Below are 25,780 nucleotides of genomic sequence, written 5' to 3'. Positions count from 1 at the left end.
GACTGGTGGGAGCGCGTCGAGCCCCAGAGGACAAGGGGGACGAGCAGAGTGCTACATGAGGACCCTGGGCAAGGCTTGGGTGACAGACATCAGTGTAACTTCCAGGACATTCAACAATCAAGTAAGATAAGCCAAAGGCAATCACACTTAGAAACATCAAAACCACTGAAATGCAAAGAAAAGTAAACGAACTTGAAAACAGCGCAAGAGAAACACACATACAAGGGGACAGCGAAAGTAACTTCCAGCTGAAGAGTGGAGGCCAGAGGACAGGGGACAACATATTCGGAGGGCCGGAAAGTCCTGCAGATCAAGTGCCCGAATCCACCAAAACCGTCCTGCTGCAGGAACAGTGGCTCACCGGAGCCGGCCTGCAGCAATTACTGAAGTGAACTCACAACCTCAGAACTCCCCTGGCATGCACACAATCTCACGGCCAGCTCACCACCACTGCACTATACAAATGAGCTTAACGGCAGAAGACAGAATCTGGGAACACAAAGACAAGTAAGGAGGAAGTAGTAAAACCGGAACAAAGAGAGAAAGGGATGGGAGAAGAAGAGTGTGTCTGAGGCACGCGGGCCAGAATCAAAATCCCGACATCCATGTGACTGGAGGCCCAGGAGGAGAGGAGAATGAGAAAGAAGCCAGATCTACAGAAATAATGTTGACAGCCAGGGATTTTCCAAATCTGATTAAAGACATCAATAAACAGATTCCAGAAGCTCAGGGAGCCCCAGATAAAGTAAATACAAAGAAAGCCACACCCAGGCACATCACAGGTGAACTGCTGAAGATGAAACACGAGGAGAGGCATTCTCAGCAGCCAGACAAAAGAGATGCTTCCCTTTGAGAAGAAAAGCAGCAAGACTGACAGCTGACTTCTCAACAGAGGTTAGAAGCCAGAAGACAATAAAGACACTTTAAAATGAAATCTGGGTTCTTATACTCTGTCAAATAATCTTCAAAAATGATGGGAAAGTCAAGATGCCTTTTTAGAAAATCAAACTTGAATAATTCATTACCAAAAGACTAAATGACAATAGCAAAGAGAGATCTTCATGCTAAGATGGTCATCCCAGGTGGAAACAGGGAACTTTGAGAAATGAAGGGTAAACATGTAAGAAAATATAAACAAATACGGACAGTTTAAGATGTGTCTGCTGGATTTACAGCAAGACAAAAGCAAAATCTACAACAACGACAGGACAGAGGAGGGAGGAGGCCATGGGAAGAGCACTGGTTTCTGCAGATGGTCGTCGGTCCTAGAGAACCACTCAGCAACGCTGCACGTGGTACATTGAGGGGATCCTACTTCCAGCAGCGCCGGAGCAGCTCCAATCAGATCAACTCGGCAGCGGATCGTTTGTGGAAAGTGGGCAAGACAGAAATGAAAAGCAGGCAGAAACTAGAGGGGCACAACAGCTCCAAGAAGAGAAAGACACAAAAGAGTGTGGTATCTGTACAGCTTTCCGCCCACACAGGGCAGCTGCAGCAGAAACCCTTAAGGTCATGAGGACCTGCAGTGGCCGAGGACAGCCTGCAGAACTAACACAGCCGCTAAAGAGTGAAGGGCTGGACTCCAGAGAGGGGGCTGCCAAGGGGAGCCTTCGTCTCCATGTACATGGTCTTCACAGTCCTGAACGTCCCACGTGTAGGACGGCACGGCCACAGCTACGGCCTCTGCCGGACAGAGTTTGCCGTCTGCCTCAGCCCTTGCAACACCACTACCTATCAAAAAAAAACAACACTCTAAAGAGAAATATAACAGAATCCAGAATCTCTGCAATGTAGCTACCACAATATCCGAGATAAAATCCAAAAAATTATTAAAGGAAAAATATGCTCATATCAAATGAAAAAATAAGAACTCTCAGTAGAAAATAGTAACTAATAAAATACGCAAATTCTAAGATTGACAATACAGTATCTGAAAAAAGATTACTAGGCAAGGCTCACAGCCAGCTGGAGATGACAGGAAAGGCTCATAAACTTGAAGATATTATCTTCTCTGAAGAGCAGAAAGATGGACTTTAAAATGAACAAAAGGTTAGTGATCTGTGGAACAATAACAAAAATTCCAACAAATAGGTAAAAAGAGAGACCAGGAGCAGAAAAATATTTGAAGGCTTACTGACCAAAATATCTCCCAAATTTGGCAAGAGATGTGAATTTAAAAATGAATAAATTCAATGAACTCCGAGGGGCTAAATACAAAGAAAAGCACAACTAGGTACCTCATAGTCAAACTGCTGAAAAGCGAAGACACAGAAAACCTTGAAAGTAACCGAAACCAATCATCACAGTTGATAAAGGAGAACCGAGAATGAAGGACCTCCAAGGCCTGGAGTCAGTACAACCTCTTTAAAGTCCTCGATTAAAAGAATCCAACCGGGGCACCTGGGTGGCTCAGTGGGTTAGGCGACTGCCTTCAGCTCAGGTCATGATCCCAGAGTCCTGGGATCGAGTCCCACATCGGGCTCCCTGCTCCATGGGGAGTCTGCTTCTCCGTCTGACCTTCTCCTCTCTCTGCTCTTTCTCATTGTCTCTCTCTCAAATAAATAAATAAAATCTTAAAAAAAAAAAAAGAATCCAACCATATTTCTAGATCAACAATGTCCTTTAAGAATTAAGGCAAAATAGGGGGGCGCCTGGGTGGCTCAGTGGTTAAAGCCTCTGCCTTCAGCTCAGGTCATGATCTCAGGGTCCTGGGATCGAGCCCCACATCAGGCTCTCTGCTCAGCGGGGAACCTGCTTCCCTTCCTCTCTCTCTCCGCCTGCCTCTCTGCCTACTTGTGATCTCTCTGTCAAATAAATAAATAAAATCTTAAAAAAAAAAAAGAATTACGGCAAAATAAGGGCACCTGGGCGGCTCAGTTGGTCGGGCAGCCAACTCTCGTTTCAGCTCCGGTCATGGCCGCAGGCTCCCTGCTCATTAGAGACTCTGCTTGTCAACCTCTCCCTCTGCCCCTCCCCGTTTGTTCATACACACGTGCGTGCTTTCTGTCTCTTAATAAATAAACAAATCTTTAAAAATAACACACCGGGGCGCCTGGGTGGCTCAGTGGTTTAAGCCTCTGCCTTCGGCTCAGGACATGATCTCAGGGTCCTGGGATCGAGCCCTGCATCGGGCTCTCTGCTTGGTGGGGAGCCTGTTTCTCCCTCTCTCTCTGCCTGCCTCTCTGCCTGCTTGTGACCTCTCTCTCTGTCAAATAAATGAATAAAATATTTAAAAAAAAAAAACCACCATGAAAATGAAAAAGGCAGAGATTGTCTGACTGGATGAAAGAGTGAATCTAACCATATCCTACAACACGAGCACTGTATTGTAAATACAGACAAGTTGGAAGCAAAAGAATGAAAACCAAGAGCCATACAAGCAGTAAGCAGAAGGTTGGAGGACCCACACTGATGATGGGGGAGCGAAAGGCTAGCTAAGGACAAGACAGAAGCTGGCGGCTACCCCCGCCCCCCTTGTGACATCTGTAACATTCCCCGGGGACTGCCGGCTGCCCTACATTGAGAGCAGATGGTTAAGGAGCAGAGATCACAGTCCTGCAGGACAGGAGTCTCCCTCAGTTTAGTGTCCTCATGACTGACAATAGCTGAACTTCCAGGAGACTCCACCTGTCTTCATGTTGGTACCTCATTAGAAAAACAAAACAAAACTTAGCTTGGCTTGACAATAACCAGGCCTCCAGCATCCTGATGGTCTTCTTTACCGTACATCAGTCCTTCTGAGCTCCTTTGTCCTCACCACCCCAACTCCCGAGTACATAACCAGCTAGTCCTCGGGGTCACAGGGCAGCAGCGCTTCCTGCCCACGGGTCCTGGCCCTGCGCCTTAATAAACCACCTATCTGCACCAAAGATGTCTCAAGAATTCGTTCTTGGTGGTCGGCTCCAGACTCCACCGCACTGAACCTCACCCATATCTAAAACTTCATCACTAATACATACCGAATGGCCAATAAGCATATGACAGTTTCCACATCACCGGCCAACAGAGCAACGCATATGAAAACCACAGTGCAGTAACACCACACACACCAGAGTAACAAAACTAACAATAGAAAACTCCCAAATTTCTACTCAACCAATAACATGGTGTCAAAATATATAAAGGAAAAGCTGACATCTAAAATGAAAGGCAGACAGACGCACAACATAGTTCACGACTTCAACACAGTCCTCAGGCACTGACAAAATAAACAGACACGAATGGATGTAGAGAGCGCGAACGCCGGGATCAAGCACTTGACCTGACCCAATGCGTGGGATGTCGCATCCCGTGGCAGCGTGAGCACACACGCTTCTCTCGTGCACCAGGTGGTGCCTGCCGCACCGAATGCCTCCTGGCCGGAAAGCGCACCTGCACGAGCTTCGAATAACCAAAATTACACAGCACATGTGGCACTGAATTAGAATTCAGCCCAAGGAAGAGAATTAGAAAGTCTCCATCGTGTGGAAATGAAGCAAAACAGGAAGTGCCCACGGGTCACGGTCTGTTGGAGGACATCGTGAGCTGAATGACCGTGGAGATGCGCAATGGGGAGGCTTGTGGGACAGCTAAGGCAGCGTAGGGGGGAAATCACCGGTTGTGACTGCACGGATTAGGACAGAAAGATTTAAAATTGGTGATTTGGCTCAGTTGGTGAAGCGTCTGCCTTCGGCTCAGGTCACGATCCCGGGGTCCTGGGATCGAGCCCCGTGTCGGGCTCTGGCTCAGCGGGGAGCCTGCTTCTCCCTCTGCTTCTTCTCCCACCTGGACTCCCTCCCTCTCTCTCTCCCTCAAATAAAATCTTTAAAAAAATCAGTGATCTAAGCCTCCAACTCAGTTGGTTAGGAAAAGAGCAGCGAATCAAACCTAACGAAACAGAGTGAAGAGCAGAAGAATGGGAGACGGACAGACGCAGACCAGAGAACAGCATCTCCTGCGTCCTCCTCACTATTCACAGCCGGGAGACGGAATGAAAATGCAGGCACTACACTTACACACGTCCCCATGCATACACCCCAGCAGCTCGGCGCTGGGCCCAAACCGCGCATCCCCAGCACCCCGTACCGATCTGAGTCAACTTACAGAACGTCCAAGAGGAGGGCCCTTTAGACAGGCACTGTCAGGGAGACGCCAGTGGCCCAGCTCGCCAGGGAAGCAAGGACAGGCTGTAGGACCCGCGGGCTCCCGGGAGGGAGGGACAGAGGGGGATGGCCACTGCGCAGGGCAGTGCTGGGGCCGGCTTTCCTGAAGGTGTGCTCCGGCTACGCAGCCCTCCGTGGTTATCACTTCTCCCCTCTGCCTCTGAGTCGTACCTTCCGTGTGGATCTACGCTCCAACACGACAGCTCTGTAGAGCAGCGCTGTTCGCGATCCGGGAAGGACGGGAGGCGATGGTTAAAGCAGGAGCTGCTTGCCGCCGGGACTCACCTTGTGTCTCCATTCCAGGCTCCCCGAGCTTAAGAAGGCAGCTAAAGCCAGCTTTTATCTCATTGTCTGAACACTTACCCAGCTCCACAGGCAACATCTTGATAGGATTCCTTTCCAAAAGCAAAGTTTTCAAATGCCTTTAAAACAAAATAAAAAATATATAATTTAAAAAGCAAAAATGACATGACCATCCCCAAAACACACCATCAAATTTCTTCCTTCGCCGCCTCTTTAAGGAGACAACGTCGCTGCAGGTGTACACACTCACTGCATTCCACACGCGTGGCCCACGGCTGTCCGCCCCGGCTCCCGGTCTTAGCAGCAGGCCAGGCGACTGTCTGCTGGGGGGCTGCCCTGCCCCTGTGGGATGTCCGGCAGCATCCTGCTCTCTACCCACCGATCCAAGGGGACTCCCTCCCCGACACCGTGACAACCAGGAAATCTCCCGGCATTGTCGGTGCTCAGACTGCCAATCTCGGCGTTCCCCGCGGTGTGCGGGAAGGATCCTCGCCCTTGGAGATGCTCCGTGAGCAAGTTTTCCCAGTCGAAATACTGGGGAGCCTCCTGCCACACTGCACACCACCGCCTGCGGGGTCACTCGCAGTGAAGGGCCCAGGGCAGTCTCAGAACAAGGGGGTTGAGGGGCGTTTCTCCAGGCCTTTGACTCCAGATCCCTTCCCTAGTACCTAGTAACATCTCCTAGAAAATCTTGCACAAAATGTACCCCGGAGAGATAGGATACAAGGTCCCCACTGAAAAGTTACTCAGTGATGGGGAAATACAAATATCTCATGTCAAACTCGATCTTGCCCCTTTTACCCCACTATGCTGCTTTTGGTTTTCACATTTAATTCTTATTTTAAAGATTTATTTATTTATTTGACAGAGATCACAAGTAGGCAGAGAGGCAGGCAGAGAGAGGGGGAAGCAGGCTCCCCGCTGAGCAGACAGCCCAATGCGGGACTTGATCCCAGGACCCTGAGATCATGACCTGAGCCGAAGGCAGAGGCTTTAACCCACTGAGCCCCCCGGCCCCCAAGCGCCCTGTTTGCACATTTTTAAAAAAAAAATATTTTATTTATTTGACAGAGAGAAATCACAACTAGGCAGAGAGGCAGGCAGAGAGAGAGGAGGAAGCAGGCTCCCCGCGGAGCAGAGAGCCCGATGTGGGGCTCGATCCCAGGACCCCGGGATCATGACCTGAGGCGAAGGCAGAGGCTTTAACCCACTGAGCCACCCAGGCGCCCCTGTTTGCACATTTAATTCTCAAGACTGCATCATACACTAAGGATTAGTTTCTTTTTCTCCTTCCCTTTTTAGGGAACCCCAGCTGAAATCTGACATAAAAAGGCCACAAAAGCCTCAAGCTCATGTCTCCAGCCCGGGGGGGGGGGTGTCCAGGTGGGGGGCAGGACCCCCAGCCCCAGACGCCCTGTATGCACGTCACCCTGCGCTTCCCAGGGCTCTGGGGGGGAATGTTGAACCCACTGCACTACCCCATCTCCAGGGACAGCCTACCAGCCAGCACACCACCCGCCCCACAGCACAGAGTGGCTCCTCGGCGCTCCAGGTGCATAGGGCCGCCAACCTGTGTGGTACCGGCCGCCTGCCCCGGTGGAGAAGACCTCACGAGCCCCTGGAGAAGAGCCCCTGCCGCCTTCTCCTCTATCGCTGACCTCAGCAGCCCCAGGATGCCACCAGGTGGGTCGAGTGACTGGAGGGGGTCCCTGTGGCCCCCGGCTTCAGTCCTCCTTTCCCAAAGGGAAACAGAGGAGCAGCTGGGCACACCTACAAATCCCATTACCGTATCCGCACTGCGAGTGGGAGGAGCCTTCTCAAGCCTCATTTCACCTCGGAGGGTGAATGAAACTAAACTCCAACATTACACCAGACCAGAGTCCGCAGGACTTGAAGGGAAAAGGCCATTTTACAGACATACAATTCAGAGTTCTAGTATTCCAGTTAAATTAAGCTTAATTTTTGGATCAGCATCCCCGAAGGTAAATCAGATTACTTGAAGATTAGGCAATTTTCTTTCCATTTGCTCTCTTGGCTTTCCCTTCTTATTTGAAGTTTTAAAGGAACAGACTTCACCCTTTGAACTTTTGTTGATGTACACAAAGGTGCATTCAACTACTTGTTTTGGGTTCGGCCCCTTTTAGTTGTGGAACACAGAAAGCAGGCAGAGGATGGCGGGTGCTTGCTCTGCGCAGGACGGACAGACCTGCAGACCGGGGGCCGCAGGTGGGCGGGCGCCCTGGGCTCCCCAGCAGCAGGTCCTGTCCGTCAAGGCGCCCCTGCGCCCTGCGCTGCAGGCCTGGGGGTCGGCGGTGGTGGGCGGAGGCCATGGGAACCTGCCATCCCCCAGCAAGTGTGCCTGGGCAATGATCTGCGTGGATATTCTCGTGCGCCTTGAGCAATGAACTCACACACTGCTGACCCCGTACATTCTATCAGCAGTCACCGCCCGTGATGCCGGCGATGTCCCGTGGAGCGCACGTACGACGTGTGCACGTCCTCGCTCCCTCTCTAGAGGCGCACAAGCTCACGTGTCCAACACAATGAGAGGGAGAGCATTACCACTGGCTCTGCTTTAATTAGGCTTTTCAGAAACGTTAAGATTTTAATAAGCCCATAATTACTTAACGTTTCTGATTAACATGTTCCAGCACTTCGGCAAGCTGATCTAATTTTAATGACATAATGGGCTATAAATCACATGCAAAACTGTGTCTTAAACAACAGTAAGCAGCTGGCTTTGACTGGCAAAATCAAAGAACTCCGAAGCTGGGGGACTCGGGCTTACTTTCTCGGAAAGAACAGTGCTTAGGGAACGGGCTTTTGCTTATTTGCCCTTGGAGTAACATCTGTCTCCTCGCGGTGTGGGCACCACAGCTGCTGGACAGAAAGCACTGAGTGACCCCAGCACCAAAGATGAGGACCTTGGGAAGAACAACGCCGTCCCGGCCCACCTGCGACCGCAAGCTGGGAAGACGCACAAGGCCGCCAGGCTGGAGGGGACACGGTGGGCGCAGGCCCCGGAAAGCCTCGGCCACCTGCTGGCGGTCAAGGCCAGGGTTCTGTGTGTCCAGTGGCACAACTCACAGCAGGCGATCTGCAGACCCGACTAGTCCACGAGCTCCAGGAAGGCGGCTCCTGGCTCTGACTCCCCCGGCCAGAGACCCCAGCTCAGCGTCAGAAATCTGCTGCTTCCTTGCAGAGCTGGCAAAGGCACGAATGATTCACAGGGATTTTCTCTCACTGCGACGCGTGACAAAATACTCACTTCCTCAAAGTCACTCTGAGCAACAGTGAGCTACAGCTCAGGCCCGCGAAGGGTCTCATACAGACCTTTGGTCTGCTGCTTCACGGCGGCTGCATGGCTGTCTGCGGACACGGTCACGCACATAGGAAGGGGGGTCGCCCCAGCATACCTGTCTTCCTCCAACGCCCTACGGCCATCTCAAACCCCACAGGCTCTCAAGTGCCCCGCAGCTCTGTGTAGTCAGCCTGACTCAGGCCACTGCTTCCGCACCAGCTGCCTGCCACCCCCCTCCATAGAGAGTGACCTCAAAGCCAAGTCCAGTCCCACCTTCTCCACTCAAATCCTCCAGGACTCCGCCATTCAGTTCAGAATGAAACCCAACATGGCAAGCCCAGCCTGCAAGGGTGGCCCCTCTCCCTCTTGTGTCCTGGCACACGGGTCGCCTGGCCATCCTCCACATCACCCCACGCACACACACCCACGGCCTATGCGTGTGCTCTCCTCTGCCCAGGAGGCACTCACATTAAAGATTCTACAGTGTTTACCGGAAGGTTCTCACAAGGTCAGGAAACATGGACAGGGAGGGAAGCGGTAGCTGGAGGCGTTGAGGTCAGGACAGGAGGTGGAGCGCGCCGTGAGCCCGGCTCCCGGGGGCCTAAAGCGGCGGCAGACACAGGGCTGCTGGCCGGGGCTACGTGAGGACGAGGCAGGCGCAGCATCTGTTCCAGGCGTGGGGGTGCTAGGAAGCCCCGGGATCAGAGCGGCAGGAACGTGGCAGGATGACAGGCCTTGCTTACGTTGGGGTTTCCAATTCCCCCAAACGGGAAGGATTTCTTGTTATTTATCAGAAACTAGTAGGTACCCGCAGGCCTCGGGAGCTGAGAGGCTGGTTGCAGTTCACGGGCCCAGCTCCCGACCCTTCTGGCAGCTTCGCGGGAGGACAGTCAGAGCCGGAACCAGACGGTGCAAACAGCTCACTGCTGGGCCAGCAAAGGCACTGTGGCTACCAGCATTCTTCGTGCTGTCAAACACCGTGCACTGGGACGACAGTTATGTGCGTTTGGTCCATCCAGCGCTGCGCCTTTTAGCTGGCTTTAACAAGAGCGCGAGACGCTTCTGCACTGAAATCAGATTCCATCAGGGGCAGGAGCTAAGCAGCAGAAGGGCCGGCACTCGACATTTTCACGCATGATGGTCTCAGCATCTGGAAATACAAACACACGACTTACTTGTGAGACCCAATCCCTTTAATTCTGTTACAGCGGAGGTCCGGCCAAGTGAGGTTGGGCAGCAACTGGAAGAAATCTTTAGGGAGCTCGCAGAGGGCATTCCTTTGAAGATGCAATTGCTTCCGGGAAGAGGAAACGAGAACGTCTTGTCAACTAACTGCATTTTAAAACACGATGCATCCTAGAGCGTTTCCAGAACCCCAGGCTCTTGCACTCACACATACCAAGTGAAAGGAAAACCCAGATCTTACTCTTAGACAGTTTCAACAGCAGATGAGAGTCAGAAAGGAAAGCACCAGGGTCCCCTGCCCAGGTTTTGGGTGTGGAGAGTGACTCCTGGGCCGGCCCCGTGGCTCCCTCACGGCTGACAGCTCAGCCACGGCCGCTGCGCACACCACGCGTTCTCTGCAAACACCCTTGAACACCAGACTGACTCTCCAAGTGTTTCAGTCCCTCTCCTCGTTCCTGGGCCGCACACATGACGCCTCTTGGGCTCTGCTGTCCCTGCCCCTTCCCTAGTGCCCGTCACAGGCAGCCCGCGGTAACTGTGGTCAGTGGACAAATGGCATGAGCCGAGTCTGGTCCCAGGGACTCGGCGCAAGCCAAGTGTTCACAGGAAACTAAAGGAGCCGTGCACAAAGCTGTCTGCCTCGGCCGCAGGGCCGCTGTGTCCGGTTACCACCAGCAGCTCCGCAGAAGCCAGCCACTGTCGCAGGACGTGAGAGGGAGGGCAGGGCCACGTCAGCCACGTGGCACTCACTGCAGCGTGTAAATGGCACACGTGAGAGTCTGCAGTCACAGCGTGGCACGATTATGGGGAATTTTAAAGTAGGCTCCATGCCAGGCGTGGAGTCCAATGCAGGGCCTGCATCCACCACCGTCAGGTCAAGAGCTGAGCGGACATCAGGAACCAGAAGCTCACTGGCGGAGCGCCTAGGTGCCCCCGTCTCTGGTGCCGCTGCGGCATGTGGTGCGCCCCTCACTGCTCTGCACGTCCCATGAGGATCTCTAACGCTTGTTGAGCGCGCGGGCCCAGAAGCCAGACCCTGTGTGACTCTGAGGGGGCTCCCAAACCTCTCTGTGCTCTGGTGTTGCCCCTGTGAAGGGGTCACATGACCCACCTGCCCGGTCCACGGAGTGAGCAGCGCCTGGCACAGAGTGGGGCCAGGAAGCAGCGGCCACCGCGACTGAGGAGCCCTAAGTGCAGCCTGTGTGCCCAGCCACCCCCTTTGGCCACAGCATCACGATGCCCAGCTCTGCCTCCAACACCGAGCACCACGTGTCTTCACGGGTAGGGCAGGGGCTTTACCAGCGCATGGAATGGGAGCTCTCCAGCCCGCCGAGGCATGGCCAGACAGCATGCTGGCCACGGCCAGTCTCTGGGGCACGGCCAGGCCGTCACGCCCGCACAGCATGTGTCCCTCGACGTGAGCCCGCTCCAGCCTCAGCGGCAGCGCGGCCTCCAAGCTTCTCAGGCCCGCTCTCTCTTGGGCCGAGCTGGCTCTGGGGCTCAGGTCTGAACCCACACATCCTCCCGAAGGCCAGAAGAGGCGGGAAGACACGGCGCTGCTCTTTGCAAAGGGCTGTTCCAGCCACCAGCAAGATGACAGTGCCGCAGAAGCCTACCCTTCCCTTGGGGCCGGTGGGACCCACAAAGACCACCTCCTTGTGCTCCGTGGGTGCGGGCATCTCTGGACGCGAGACTGGTGACCCCAGAGATCACTGCTTTGCCCGCACACGGACCGAGAACCCACAGAGCAGAGCAGCTGCCTCACGCCGCGATTGGTTGTCATGGTAACCATCTCTGTTTTCTGAGAGGCATGAAGAGTTACAATGTTTCTTTATTGAGCCTAAAGAACAGCTCAGAATTTCCTCTTCTTCCCTCCTGCACCGAGGTCCTGTAAAGCTCACGACATGCTGGAGCCCTCGTTCACGGTCAGGAGCGTTTGCGCTCAGACACAGCGGCCCTGACGACCCAGGAATTGATTCACTGCAAGAGGTCGGCGCTCAGGGAAGAGAGAGCGGGGCAGGGCCGGCCGTGACCGCAAACGCATGGCACGTGACACGCAATAGCAGGGCACCTGACCCCCCAGCAGGCAGCTCTGTCCAAGTGCTCCAAACGGCAGCCGACACCTCATGGGCGCGATGTGTCCGCGGGCGGTGGGCGCTGCACTTCACACTCCTTACAGCCGAATTCTCGTAGTGACCCACAGGCGGTCTCCTTCTCGTGTTCCAGATGAAGACAAACCAGGTTTAAGGAAATCACGTGAGTCCGAGGCAGCAGGAGCCCAAGCCCTGCACTCCTGCCCCATTCCCGTCAACACTGTGCTCTGACGGAACCTTGTTCTAGAAACCCTGCGGGATGAGACGGTACCCGCTTGGTCAGCAGCTGGCGGGGGCCCGGCGAGGCACTGGGCACAGGGGAAAGTCAGCATGTGACGCCAGCAAGGCAGGGGTGAGAGACGTGTTTACCTGTTTGAATACTGCATGGGAGCTCTTGGGGGGTTTCAACAGGAGACCAAGGGTGCTTTCCGCTGTGCTTTCTACCCCGGGCTTTTGGTGCTTAAGACTTTCCCAAGAAGAGAGGCATCACAGTGTGATCCATGAGGGGTTTCCACTGGTGGGTCCCCGTGCTGGAATTTCTCTTCTGTGACGTGCTCACCACATGAGGCCCTGAGTTAACCCTCTGCCACCCCTCCTCCTAGAAACACTCTCTTAAGCAGAGGACTGCGAGTAAAGGCCCCTCACGTCCACGCGGCAGAGGCACAAACACCCTACGGAACGCCCACTTACTTCAAGGCTGGGACTTTTAAAGATCTCTCCTAAGTGGTGAAGACCGCTCTGACTCAAGTCTAGATTCGACGAGGAAGAAAAGATGACCCCTGAGCTCCCTTGTGGACGTCTCTGGAGCGGGGAGCAGGGGTGCTCCTAGCTGGAGCAGCGCCGCTCTCCGGACCAGCGGCCGGGGTGGGGGGGGGGGGACCTCGCAGGAGCTGCTTCCTTCCATGCTCAGCCGGGAGCCCGCAGTGCTCCGGGCCCTCTGCCCATCCCCCTGGGTCTGCAGGCACCTGGAGACGGGGAGGGGAGGCACGGCGACATGCAGGTGACCTGACGCGGGCCGGGGGGGGGGCGCAGGGTAGCAGACGCTGGACCGGCTCCCTTGCTTACGGAACCATCACCTTAATAAGCTGCAGCGTAAATCGGACAATGAAGTTGCAGGAAGAAGGGAGCGGGAGGTGGAGAAGGTTGGGCTGAGCGCCCGCTTCTCCCTCAACCATGCACCGCGGGGCCCCACGGCTGCGCCTCCGCTCGGGGAAGACACGGATGACAACAAGAAAGGCTACTTCAGGGAACAAGCGGGCCGGGAGGCTGCCCCCTCGGCCAGCCGGGATGCTCCTCCCGCCACAGTGGAGGGCGCCGCGCTCTCCGCACGGACGCGGGCCCGGAGCCGCAGCCGCTCGGCCACGGGGTCGGGGGGCACAAGGCCGGGCGCTGGGACATGTGTCCAGATGGAATCGGAACTCCGGACCGACCCCGGGCGGACCCCGGGCGCCCACCAGCGCTTCGGAAGCAGCTCCGCAGCCGGGGCGCGGGCGCTGGACGCGGTGCCGGAGCCGGACCGGAGCCCGCGCGCCGACACCCTCCGCGGCGGGGCTGCTGCAGCTGGGGCGACCGCGTCCTCGGCGGGGGGCGACGCGCGCGGGGACGGGGCCAGGGAAGGGCCGGCCGGACCGCCGGGCCCCGCGCCCAGGGGCGACCCCAGGACACGCGCGCGCCCTTCCCGGCGGGGCGGCCCCGAGAGCCCGTGGGATCCGCAGCCCCTGAAGCAGGGCGGAGCCGGCTCCTCGCGGGGGCCGCTCCGGGGTCCCCATCCCCCCGCGCCCGGCGGCTCGGCCCCGGGCCTCAAGTTCCGCACGGAGAGGCCTTCGCCAGGGCCGCGGGACAAGGCGGGGACCCCGCGGGGCACGGCCTGCCCTCGGCCCGCGGCGCCCGCCCCGCACCCGCACCCCCGCCTCACCTGCGGCGCCGGCCCGGGCTCCCGGCACAGCCCGCCCCGGAGAGCCGCAGCCGCACAGCGCGACAGCGCCGGCTGCCGGCCCACGCGGTCGCCATGGAGACGCCGGTACGGAGTCCCGCAGGCGCCAAGCCCCGCGGTGCGCGCGCAGCCGCGGGGGGGGGGAGAGAGAGAGAGAGAGAGAGAGAGAGAGAGAGGTGCGCATGCGTACGCGGCCACTGGGCCGGCGTGGGGGGGGGGCTCCCTTCTCCACCAGCCTTGGCGTCGCGGTGGCCGCCCGTGCGAGCCAGTGCGTGACCCTCACAGCGAACACGCGCGCCCTAGTCCGGGGACACGCACGCACGAGGAGGGCACTTTCCCGCCGCCCGAGCGAGCAGGTTCTGGGCGGGGCGCCCTCCAGGCTGATCCCGGCCTGGGGGTCAGCGGACCTGGGGGCTCGGAGGGGCCCCGGCTTCGCTGCGGCCCGCGGACACCGGTCCACGCCCACCCGCACCGCACCGCACGGCACCGCACCGCACCGCACCGCACCGCACCGCCGCCCGACAGCAGGGGCCCCGCCCCTCGCCCGAGGCAACGTCCTCCCAGGAGCCCGCCAGGCCCCCTTCGGGCTCTCCTGGGCCAGAGCTTCCAGGCGCCAGGGAGGAATCGGCGGCCACTCGGCGGGCCCAGGCCAAGCAGGACTCCCTCTGCCACCGGCCCCTTCGCCACCCGCCCGGGTGGCGGGAGGTGGACCCCAGGCCGTGGTGGAACCTCCGGGGAGGACGTCCTTCAGGAGCTAGCAGGGAAGGAGGTGGCCGCCCCACGGCCTCTGAAGGCTGTCCCTCCAGGGCCCGAGCCGCCGCTGCCCAGCGAAGCCCCAGGGGATGCGGGCAGTGAAGGCAGGCAGGGACCCGCGAGCCTGGCCGGCCGGTGGCCCTCCTGCAGAAGTTGGCAGCGGTCGTGGGAGAGCCGCATGCACGCCTGCCAGAGCTGGGCAAGCGAACAGCCGCGGGCTGGGGAGCAGCTGCCCACCTGCCTCCCGCCACCAGCTGCTGCCACAGCTGGGGCTCCACCCCGACCTTCACTGACCCGGCCACTTCACCGCCCACCGAGCACCACGTCTCACCCCAAACGCTTCTAGTGGCCCAGTTAGGAAACCCTGTGGGGAAGGGAGATGGCCTGGCGGCGGGCGGTCGTTGAGGCCAGCCAAGTTGGCGCGCACAAAACCACCACAGTCCCGGGAACTGGGCAGGCGGCCGAAAGGGGCAGCTACAAGGGCCACTGAAGAGCTTTACACGGGTTCTAGGGTTAGGTCACTGTCGGCTTCTGTGGCGCGGTGGCTCGCCGGGTCATGAGGACCAGCGCTTCCGCTCATAAGGGACTGAAGAGTTCCTGAACGGTGGACTCTTCCCCGAACAGCTCCTTTCTGCTCGGGGCTGAGAGCTCAGCCGCTGAGCAAAGCTCCCGACCGACCAAAGACGAAGGCACGGGTCGTTCTTCTGAGAGCGCGACAGACAGGGAGGGTCCAGTCAGCACCAAGACTTCGGGCTGGGAAGAGGGAACCTGAAAAACACCAGGCCCCGGGGAGCCGGACCGCATTCGGGAGACCTGGGGTGCTCGGTGTGTCTGGCTCCTTGCCAGGAGCAGACGTCTGTCCTTTTGAGAGGGGAAGACCCCACCATCCTCGGTCTCGGGTTGTCTGCGTGGTTTTAGAGCGTGTAACGTGCGTCACGCAGAAGGCAACAGGTCCACAGAATCAGATCCCAGGAAGAACAAGGACGACAGAAGGCGTCCTGCAGGCGGCCCGGATAACGTGGTCGGCAAGCGTGCACCTTTGAAATCCACATGGAGCCGGCGGGGCCCAGGTCCGTCCTCTCCGCCCTCCTCGGGTGTTGCTGTCGAAGGCGATCTTCCTTCTCACCTTCCTGCCGTCGCCGTGGGCGCCTTGTCCCAGCTCCGAGGCCAGCGGATGCTCCGGCTGTCGTGCCCCACTTCCGGTGGACAACTGTAGACCCTTCACTCCTCGGGGACAACATTCACAGCCACGCGCTCCTTTCTGGGCCCGGAGCCCGCAGGCCCGTCTCCATCACGCGCTCTGTCTTGGGTCTCCCTTCCACTTTCGGTGTAGGGAATCGGTGCCGTTCTTCATGGTTTTCTTTTAAAGGCGATCTGTCGTGGCTGGGGGTGGAGGGACGCGGGGAAGGGGCTCTGAGTGGGAACAACGGTGCCTTCTTACCTGGAGGACGTAAGTGTTTTTCGGACAAAGGACGTAGGAGAGTTTTGCTGTTTCCTTTGTTCCCATTTAGTTCCTCGGTATGAAACTGCTGTGATGACGTCTGATAGGTTCCCCGTGACTGACGTGCTTCCTCATCAAAAGAAGAGCAAAAAAATCGTTTTTTTTTTAAACTTGAAATCTGCTCTGCAGAAAGTCAGAAACGAAACCGGCGTGTCTAGGTGCGCCTCACAGGTGCCGCAGCGGCTGAAGGGACTCGGCGGACGACCTCCAGGCCCTCTCCGGCCGCTGCCTCCGTCTCTGCTCTGCCTGCTGCGCCGTCGTTCTGAAATGCAGCAGGCGAGACGCATCCTTCTTCCTGGGAAAGAAGTAGGGTCGCAAAGGGAAGGTGACCTTGGTTTTCGGGTGCTGCCTGCCCCCTGAGAGCGCACGTGGTGCAGGCCGCGGGGTTGTTGCAGGAAGGCAAGAGGACTGCGGTGGAAAGGCTGGTTCTCCGGCACCTCAGGAGGGACGGGAGATGACCCCTTGGTGAGTATTCCAGGTCAGCCTGGGTGGTCACCTCGACCTTGAGATTTGGGTACAAGCTGTCTATCTCCATAGAGCGGCTGTGCCAGCCCCATGGCCTGGGGGTACCTGTCACCTTCCTTGGGCCCCTGTGAGTTCAGGCTGTCGGGCTGGGGGGGAAACGTGGCAGGGAGAGAGGGCTGGCTCTGCATGGCCTCTGGCATTCTGCGTCAACCCACCCTTGAAATCCAGGCATCTGCAAGTTCCTCAAAGATCCCGCTCACCCAAAGCCCTCGATAGAGCAGCAGGACTTTTTGCGTGGTTGGGGACAAGGCTTCAAAACCCGGCAAAGCAGCCACTCTCCACCCCCAACCCGCTGTGGCGCGGGGGGCAGTCCTGCCCTTCAGATCCCCCCGTCCCCCACAGACAGAGAGGGTCCCTGCCCCTCGCCACCTTCCCAGATCCCAGCCCTCCCTTCTTCCCTGTTCCTCTCTGGGGATGAAGCCGCCTCCTCCAGACACACTAGGCTTTGAGTCACTTTCTTGTCCCCTGGTGACGTCCTTCACTCCCTGCGAGCCCCTCAGTGCATGAAAATGTGGGTTCGTGGTACCTTCCTGTTCTGTGGTTTGGGGCCCCCTTGGAGCATCCGCACAGAGGCCAGGCCCAGCAGTATGGGAGCCCGGTCAGATGTGAGCAAACAAAGGTGTGTCCTGTGTTTCCCATCAGCGTGTTGTTCCCCTCCAGGTGCGTGGTGTGCAGTCCCGTTTCAGGGGTTCTGGTGAGCGGGGACAGCAGCAGCGGGACAGATGACGCGGTCCTGTTGGAGGGGACGCCACAGGCGCAGAAGGGAAGCTTTGCTGTCGGCATTGGGCTGAAGGCTGTCGTCTGCACGGACTGCGCTGTGACGTGAGTACTCCTGGGTCCGCGTCGGCCGGGCTCTCAGCACTTGGCTGTTCATACCCGAGAGGGGGAACAGGTGGTCTTAAGCCTATTTCCTGCTGCCGCCGCGGCGAACTCCCAGAGCCTTAGTGTCCTGGAGCACGCCCACTGACTCTCTGCGGCTCCGGAGGTCAGAGGTGTGGACGCATTTCCCTGGGTGACAGTCAGGGTCTGCAGGGCTCTGGGAGGACCTGTTGCCCTCTCTTTCCAGCTTCTAGAGGCGCCTGCATCCCTTGCTGCATGCCCGGCCCCACCAGAGTCCTCACTCCTTCTTCGTCCCGCCTCCTGCTCCCCCTGGACAGACCCTGGGACGATGTTTGTCGTCCGATGACTCCGAATGGCCTCCCCCTCTCGATATCTTTAGCTCATGCACGTGGACAACATCCCTTTGGTCCCGAGTGTACCGTGTTCACAGGTTTTAGGATTAGGATGTGGACATGTTTGGGGCCGTCGTGCCATCTGCACAGCGGGCACACCTCTTGGAAAGGAGCGGTTCTCCCCGGAGGGAAGGCAGTGACAAGCTGACATGGCGGCCCACAGCCTGTGGCCATGAGTATTGGCCGCTGGGGGTGAAGCCCCGGGCTGGGCACACGACGCGCACACCGGGAGAAGCTGGGACGGAGGAAGCAAGCAGCAGGACACCCGGCCCATCCGCAGACCCAAGCCGGGTTTGGATGCACGACGTGTGGATCCGTGGAGAAACCAGGCTCCAAGAAAGAGGGCTGCCCCTCCCCACACCGGCGGTGGCCCCCAGTGCTTCCCTAGGACACTGTGATCATGTGCACTGGGCTGTTGCGAGGACCGCTGGACACAGGCAGGGCCGATAGTCCGACCTGAAGGTCTGAGGTGTCACCACGGCCCCCCGATTGAGCGAAGTATGTGGCGATCTGGTAGTAAGTATGTCCTGGTCCAGGCGTGGCTTGTGGTGGGCATGGGGGGTGCCCGGGCCCCCAGCTCCTGAGGAGGTCACTGGAGTGGACATGGCGCAGTCAGACTCAGCCCGTACTAACTACGCTGTCTTCGTATCTTCACGCTGGGACCTCTGGGGTCTCGCTGTCTGGGTGGCAGGAGCCGGTCCTCGGGGACAGCAGGACACCAGCCTGGGAGTTGCTTTCCTAATGGCACGAAGCAATCTGGAGCCCTCCTCTGAGCCCCTCCTCCATCTGGCATGGACCCCCCAGCAGGCAGTGACCGGGCCCTGGACAACCGGGGGCCACCACCACTCTAGCCCAGAGCCACCAAAATTGTTCCGTCCCCTCTGTCCAAAGCCCGTTCAGCAGCTCACCTGTTCCTTCCCCGGAAACCACAACACACACGCTTGTCCACGTTTCCCTCTGCCTCCGGACCGACCCTGGCGCTCCCTGCATGGCCTGCGGGGTGTGCCCTGCCCCCCGCTCCTCTGGAACCCTGCCGTCACAGACATCGTCCCTTCACAACGGCCATTTCCATGCTGGCACGTCTTACAGTGCCGTATCAGAACAAGTCCCGGGTTCATTTTGGAACAACCCCCTTAGCTTCTTGGCCTGTGGATTAAGGATGGTCACAGCGAGAAGGCCCAGGGGGGTCTTTGAGGCTGCCCCCACCAGCCAGGACCCTGTCCCGAGGGCATGGCAGACGCAGCTGCCGTTAGACCTAAACAATGCAGCAGTGGCCTCTCACCTGCCCCTTCAGCGACAACAGGAGACGTTTTTGGTCATCAGAGCTTGCAGTGGGCGGACGAGGAAGGAGGAACCCCTGCCTCTAGCGAGTGGAGGCTAGGGACCCTGCCAAACCCCTTTCGATGCCCAGGACGGCGCTTCTGAACAGGGTTGTCTGGCACCAGAGGGTCAACCGTGGTGAGCTAGAGAAACTGGATTAGATGATGCATTTCAGGTGATCTCCCAGAACCCAGGGCAAACCAAAAAGACGGAAAATCAGAGAGAACACGTATGAAAACTACAGGGTCAGTGCAAGGGTTTCACGATTCAAACTGGAAAGAGAAAGCAGAAGGGAAAGGATGAGCTATGCAGTAATTTTCAATGTTTCTGGGAGTTGAAGGGCAGGCTTCTGGAGCAGAAGGCTCCTCGGGGACCTAGTGCCAAGAACGGAAAGAGACCCTCGGCACGGCTCACGTGGTGTTTGAAAGCACTGCTTTCAACGAGAAAAGCCTGCAAGACCCAAGAGTAGAAGCAGGCCACACCAGCTCAGCTGCCAAGGGTCCCAAGTCTTTGTCTTTCTCAACGGCAGCAGCCCCTCCGGATGGCAGTGAAAGCAGACGACGGGGTCCCCGCTGTGCGCCCAGAATAGGGCCAGCGGTGTAGACACAGAGCGTCGTCCGTCAAACTGGGGGGCGTCGCCAAGACAATCGGGGACAGGGGGAGTGTCCGAGATGGCAACAAAGGCGGCCTGGCCAGCAGGAGAACGTGTGGAGAAGGACGCCTCTGCTGTGACCAGTTGGGGCCCAGAGACGCTTCTGGTGGAGCTAGAGACCACCCAGAGACGGTGGCTGGAATGACACCTCGGGAATGTCTCGAGGGGCTGGAAAATGCCCACGACGCTCAAAGAAAACCAAGCATCTGAAGAAATCGTGATTTACTTCAGGAAGGACACAAGGTGGGGGAGGAAACAGGGCACAGAGGGTGAGGGGGCGGTCAGCCTTGCTTGGGGCAACCCTTGGGCGCGACAAGAGGGTCCTGTCTTGTCCCGGGTGCTGGGACGGGGAGGCTCTCGGTTCCAGAGACACAGAACCACACCAGGGGCCTGTGGGGTTCAGAGGAGGCTCTTGGAAAGCTAGTAACTGCTGGAGTATGTCCAGGAGAGGGACGCACTGGCAGGCCGGTCCCCAGGCCCAGGAGAGCAGGGCTGCGAGGCACGGGTTTGACGGGAGAGGAGAGACCCCGCCTCTCCCTGGGGGACTGGAGAAAGGCCAGAGCTGGCCACCATGGGTAGCTCCAGACCGTAGACTGGGGCTTCCCAGTCACTCCCTCCCCTGCTGGGGTATCAGGACCCGTGGATGCTGGAATGTTCTGTTTCCTGGGCTGACGGGTGGTTACGCAGGTGGAAGTCTGCTGAGCTGCGCCCGGGCCCCTGCTCCAGCTTCGGGATGCGCGCTGCCTGTGGAGAGATGAGTTTGTCCTTTGGGCATTCTTACAGGAAAATACGATGAGTTTTACTTTTTCTCAGGCAAAGGAAGGATTTCTTAAAAGAAATATAGAAGCACTAACCACAAAAGCAAATGTTGGTAAACGTACTACATTAGAAGTACTTTTTCTTATCAAAAAGACACCATTAAGGAAAATTAAAAGCTGAACCAAAAGCAAGAGAAGATACTGGTAATTCTTGCTTTCAGTAGATTCGTGTGCAGAATACTCAAAGAACTGCTGTAATTCAATTTGGGATGATAAAACAGTAGGTTTTTTGGGATTAATAGGCAAAAGAGAGGCACCAAGAGCTCACTGCAGAGGGAAAGCAAACGCCCCTGCTCGCCGTGGCCAGCTAGCGGGTAACGACGTTATCCTGAACGAGATCACGTTCAGTGGGCGGGACAGGTCTCCCCGCTGTGGGCTGTGCGTCCGTCCGTCCGTTGGGAGCGTCTGGGAAAGCTTTGCACCTGGAAGGGCTGAGTCCACTGGTGGTGACCCCACTGCCCCCCCAGAGGCTTCAGGGAAGCAAATGGAGAGGCACCGGGACACCTGGGCAGGGTTGCTCATGACACCCCCCTCCCTGCCCTTTTGCGTTCAGCAAAGCCTGGGGAGGACCCCAGCCCGGGACAAGGGAAAGCCATGGGGAGCATGAACAGTCGCTTCCTGTCTCAACGCTGGGGACGAGTCCACTCAGTGGCTTTTGACGGAAGAAAGCAAATGGTGGGAGACCTCTCGCCGCAGGAGCGTTTCTCTCCGCGCAGCCCCGGACGGGGCGGTGCGAGTGGGGATGAGGAGATTCTGGGAAGGGGAGGTCAGGAGGTGGGCTGGCCACAGTCCGGGCGGGGGGCAGGCAGGACACGGGGGTGCACGCTGGGAGGCGTCACGGGCAGAGTCGTGGTGCCCCGAAATTCATACGTGGTCGCCCTCTTCCCAGTGCCTCAGAGGATGACAGGATTTGGAGATGGAGCTTTGAAGAGGTGACGAAGGTCTCATGAGGTCACGGGGGGTCTGACCCATTCTGACTGTGTCCCCATGAGAAGGGGAGGTGAGGACACGGTCACAGAGGGATGGCCCTGTGTGGACACGGGCCAGGACGGCCGTCCACACTCTGATGGCTGGGAGGGCAGCCGCCCCTCTGCGGTGTCTGTTGCTGCAGCTTCAGGAAGCTGGTGGGGGCAGGTGCTGGGGCGTCGACGGGTGGTGGACGGGGACAGCTCCCGGGGACCTCACGGGCGCTCTCCGGAGCGCTGGGATTTCCGCACGTCACGTTGTTGCACAGCAAGGAAGAAGGGCAAGTGCTTGTCCAGCTGCAGGGGGCGCGGGGGGCCTGCCCCATCCGCGCTTGTGCCGGGCCCGGCAGGTCCTTTCAAGTTGTCACTCCCGAGCGCCGTCACCCACCTGTAAAGCAGGGTGGTCGTGGAAGGTGTTTTGTAGGGTGGCCGCGAGGTCTGAGTGCAGCTTGTAGTGAGACCCTAGCATGGTGCTTGTCTCGATGAAGCTGGAGGGCGTCACCCTGAGCTCACATGGGAGAAACCAAGGCACAGGGTGGTGCCTGAGGGCTGGACATGGCCTGCGGAGAAGCAGGGGGCCAGGACGCCCACCCAGCTCTGGACCACCTCCCTCCTTCCGGCTGCATCTAAGGGGGGCATGAAAAGTGCGACCCCCTCCCTCAGAGTCTTGCTGCGATTTCTCCATGGGGGACTTTCTGGGCCCCAGAAGCCACACATGCCCCCCCCCCCCCAGGGAGGCCCCACCAGTAACCACGGCGCAGCTGCCGGGCCCGGGTCTGACATCCGCAGGGCACGGAGGTGCCGCAGGAGGCTGGGCAATGTCACCGCGACCCTTGCCTGCATCCCCAGCAGGTGCCCGGGGCCTGGCCAGAGCCGAGCTGAGCACGCTGACCCAGCCTCTCCGCCGCAGGGCCTGGCACCTTCCCGGCAATGCCGGCAGCCCCCACAGCGGCTGACCCCCAGCCCTGACCTGGGGAGCGCAGCAGCACCCCCTCTCCCGGGGAGCTGATGACGGCAGACAGCCGGTGCGTAAGAGCCGAGGCTCCTGTGCGGCCTGTGCGGGGCGCCCCCAGCCTGGGTGCACAGCCGTGCCCGGACCAACCTGACGACTTGTGCCTGACCCGCGGAGAAGCCTGACTTCGGCCCAACGTGTGCGTCCACTCCGTAGCTTCGAAACCAGACGCGGGAGCCACGGCGGTAACAAGGCCGCCTCGACCCAAATGAACAGCACGACTCAAGCCTGTGAAGACAGTTTTGTCGGAGCCCAGGGAGGACGGCAGCCCGATGGCGTCTTCACGGAGGGCGGGCTCGGGGAGGGGCCTTTGGGGCAGGGGTGCTTTCGCAGGAAGACAGCATCACGATGGAGGACGTTCCAGAAGGTTACGGACTTCCTCCTGTTGTAGCGTGTGCGAGGCTGCGTGACTTGAACCTTACGGGAACCAGGGAGGATTTCTGGCTTATCTGTATGTTTGGAATGTTCCTTTTGGGGTATGTTTTCAACAAAGCAGATGGACACCGTGTCCTGGGGCAGAAATAGAGCCGTGCTTTGAGGTTGGCGAGTCATTCTGACCTCGGTAAACGTCAGCCTGTGGCTTCCCTCGGAGCCGGGAGCAGGGCCACGGAAGTCGAAACTCCTTTGCTGTTCACCTGTTTTGAAGAGGATTGAGGACGGTGCCGAGAAGTGGCGCTTTCCCCGAAGATTTCGGGAGCATTTGTGCAGAAGTGCAGCAGGAGGTGGGCGCTCGCCCCCAGGTCTGTCCTCCCGCGAGGTCGCTTCCTCAGCGAGCCCCTGGGGCAGGTCCTGAGGCTGAGCTTTACTTAGTGCCGGTGGGTACCTCCAAGGGGACAGTGGACGTCACAGCGTCTGGGTGGGGACACTGGCCTGGCCCACTGGAGTCCAGCTGGCAGAAGCCACTAGCTCCAGGCTCAGAGGGAGGCACGGCCCGGTGACGGCCGCTCACCCTCGGGCCCCGGAGTGACGGAACCTGGAAAGGGTGAAACTGGCGACTACAAAGACCTCGGAATCCTGTGCTCGCCCCGCAAACAAGCTGCGGACGCGTGAGTTGGAACAGTGTGTGCCTGCTGGGGGCACCCCCGATGGAGTGACGGGACCGGGGGGAGCCCGTCTGTCTCACCCCCAGACAAGCCCGTGTGACTTTGCGGAATTCCCTGGAGGACACGGGCTCTGCCCTCCAGGAGACCTGCGTTTGCCTGCCTTGCTACACGTGCCTGGGACGCTCCTGTGGGGGGACCACAGCAGCCAGGCAGAGGGGGAGTGAGGCCACGGCCGGAAGCTACCTCTGAGCTCTCTTGTTACTAGCAGGGGCCGAGTAGTTCAGAGTAAACGAGACAGATCTGATTTAGGGCGACAGGAATTTTAAAAAGCAGAAACAGAAAATGTCAGACAAATAGGGTGCCCACTGTCCTCATAACGAGGCAGTTTGAAGCCATTTCTGCCACGTGGGGCTGCTGCCCTGCTGCACACTCTGCTTGTTACAGGTGAGGACCCTCGAGATCAGGGAGGGTAAGGACTTGCCAGGGCTGCGGAGCTCCCAGTGAGGGAGCTGGGCTGTCTCTCGATCGTCAGCCACCAAGGTACTGAGGTTCTGACAATGCAGGTGATTTTTCAAGTATGGAAGAGAAAAAAAGAAAGGACGAGAAATTCAGCCAGTCACGGAGGACAAGAATGCAGGAATTCAACAGCAAGTGAGACGGCCCATGGCCATTGGCCACTGGCCACGGACCACGGCCACGGGGAGCCTGTGTGGTGTGCAGTTGGAGCGTGTCACGTTGTGGTTCTGACTCGGGCAGCCTGAGAGTGTGTGGCTGCTGAGATGGTCGTGGACTGGGGCTGTCATGGGCCGTGGTGATCAGCTGTCGCCAACCTGCCCTGTGGGGCCACAGCTGCCTGTGCCGATCGAGCCCTCCTCTCGTGCCCCATGTTTCCAGCTGGCCAGCACCCCCAGGCCCTTAGGCCTGACACTGTGCCTCTGCCGTTCCTTGTCGGGGAACGGCGCTGTTCCCGACCACCCCCACTGCACGAGCAGACGCGGTGCAGGCAGAATCCCGAAGGCCCTTGCAGAGTCGGCCTCTTGCTCCCTCGTGTCCATGTGGGGAACACTCGGGGGCCTGCTGGTCCCAGAAGAACAGAGGCCCGCAGGACAGACCTGCCTGAATCCGTGGCCCAGAGCCAAGCCCGGCGAGAGCTGCCGAACCACGGCCAGCCATAGATACCAGGTCAGATGCCCATTCCCGTGACGAAGCGAAGTTTGGGGGGTTCTGATGCGGAATCATCGCAGACTAGCCAGCTGGTCCAGGGTCATTTCATCCCTCTGTGTAGCCCTCAGGGACGGTGTCCAAGATGGCCGTAGGCCAGCTCTGTCTGGCGGGCAGCTCCGTCCAGCGTGGACCTCTGTCCTGCCCAAGGAGCCACGTCCCCCAGCCCCTTGTCTAAGGTCTCTTAAAACACGCCTGCCGAGGTGCCGTGGGCCCATTTGGCACGTGTTATTATACATTCATAAAAACGGCAAGACAGCAAGCAGAAGGACCCCGGCCACAGCCCACTGCACAGACACAACTCAGTGATTTCTGGAGGGTGTGTGGGGTTGCGGGGCCCGCACCACCATCTGGTTTCAGAACACATCTGTGCAGCCTTCGGAAAGCCCTGCTGGGCCTCCAGGATCGGAGCCGCACACCGTGCAGTCGTCCCTCTGCTGCGGAATCGCACGTCAGTGCGTGACCCTTCCTGCGGCTGAGTGGTCTCCCGTCGCGGGGACGGCCTGCTTCTCCGCTCGGCACTGTGAGCCCTGTGCACACGTGGGGACATTGGGAACAACACTGTTAGGGAACGGGCGCGCGCTGGAGCACACAGGTTGTGTGTCCCCGTGCGGGAACGACTCGCTGGCTCGTCTGTGCCCGACCCATCACGGAACGGCAGCTCCAAGGCGGCCGTGCCACTGTGGCTTGTGCCAGCACGGCGCGGGTGCCAGTGTTCCGCCGCACCCTTGAAGACACAAGGAATCTGAAGGGGGTAAGAGCCCCGCTGAGCCGGTGGCCCT

The 25,780-nt window shown here is 58.6% G+C and overlaps 2 protein-coding genes across 2 annotated transcripts in view; one reads left to right on the top strand and one right to left on the bottom strand.

The window, feature by feature from the left end:
• LRRC27 (leucine rich repeat containing 27) overlaps positions 1 to 14,043 on the bottom strand; it is a 33,169-nt gene extending 19,126 nt beyond the window's left edge. Inside the window, 2 exon segments of the mRNA XM_046026615.1 lie at positions 5,505 to 5,563; positions 13,939 to 14,043. Of these exon segments, the coding sequence (XP_045882571.1) occupies positions 5,505 to 5,563; positions 13,939 to 14,033 (154 nt within the window). The 5' untranslated portion in view covers positions 14,034 to 14,043.
• A 95-nt stretch (positions 14,044 to 14,138) lies between these two features.
• LOC123955090 (proline-rich protein 2-like) lies at positions 14,139 to 15,055 on the top strand. The gene is made up of 2 exons (XM_046026614.1): positions 14,139 to 14,142; positions 14,226 to 15,055. The coding sequence occupies exons 1-2, from the start codon at positions 14,139 to 14,141 to the stop codon at positions 15,053 to 15,055; spliced, it is 834 nt and encodes a 277-aa protein (XP_045882570.1).
• The last annotated feature ends 10,725 nt before the right edge of the window (positions 15,056 to 25,780 follow it).

Source organism: Meles meles, chromosome 13 (assembly GCF_922984935.1).
Source record: "Meles meles chromosome 13, mMelMel3.1 paternal haplotype, whole genome shotgun sequence".
NCBI lineage: Eukaryota > Metazoa > Chordata > Mammalia > Carnivora > Mustelidae > Meles > Meles meles.
Note: the sequence above shows the minus strand (reverse complement) of the source record. Positions and strands in the feature narration are given on the sequence as shown.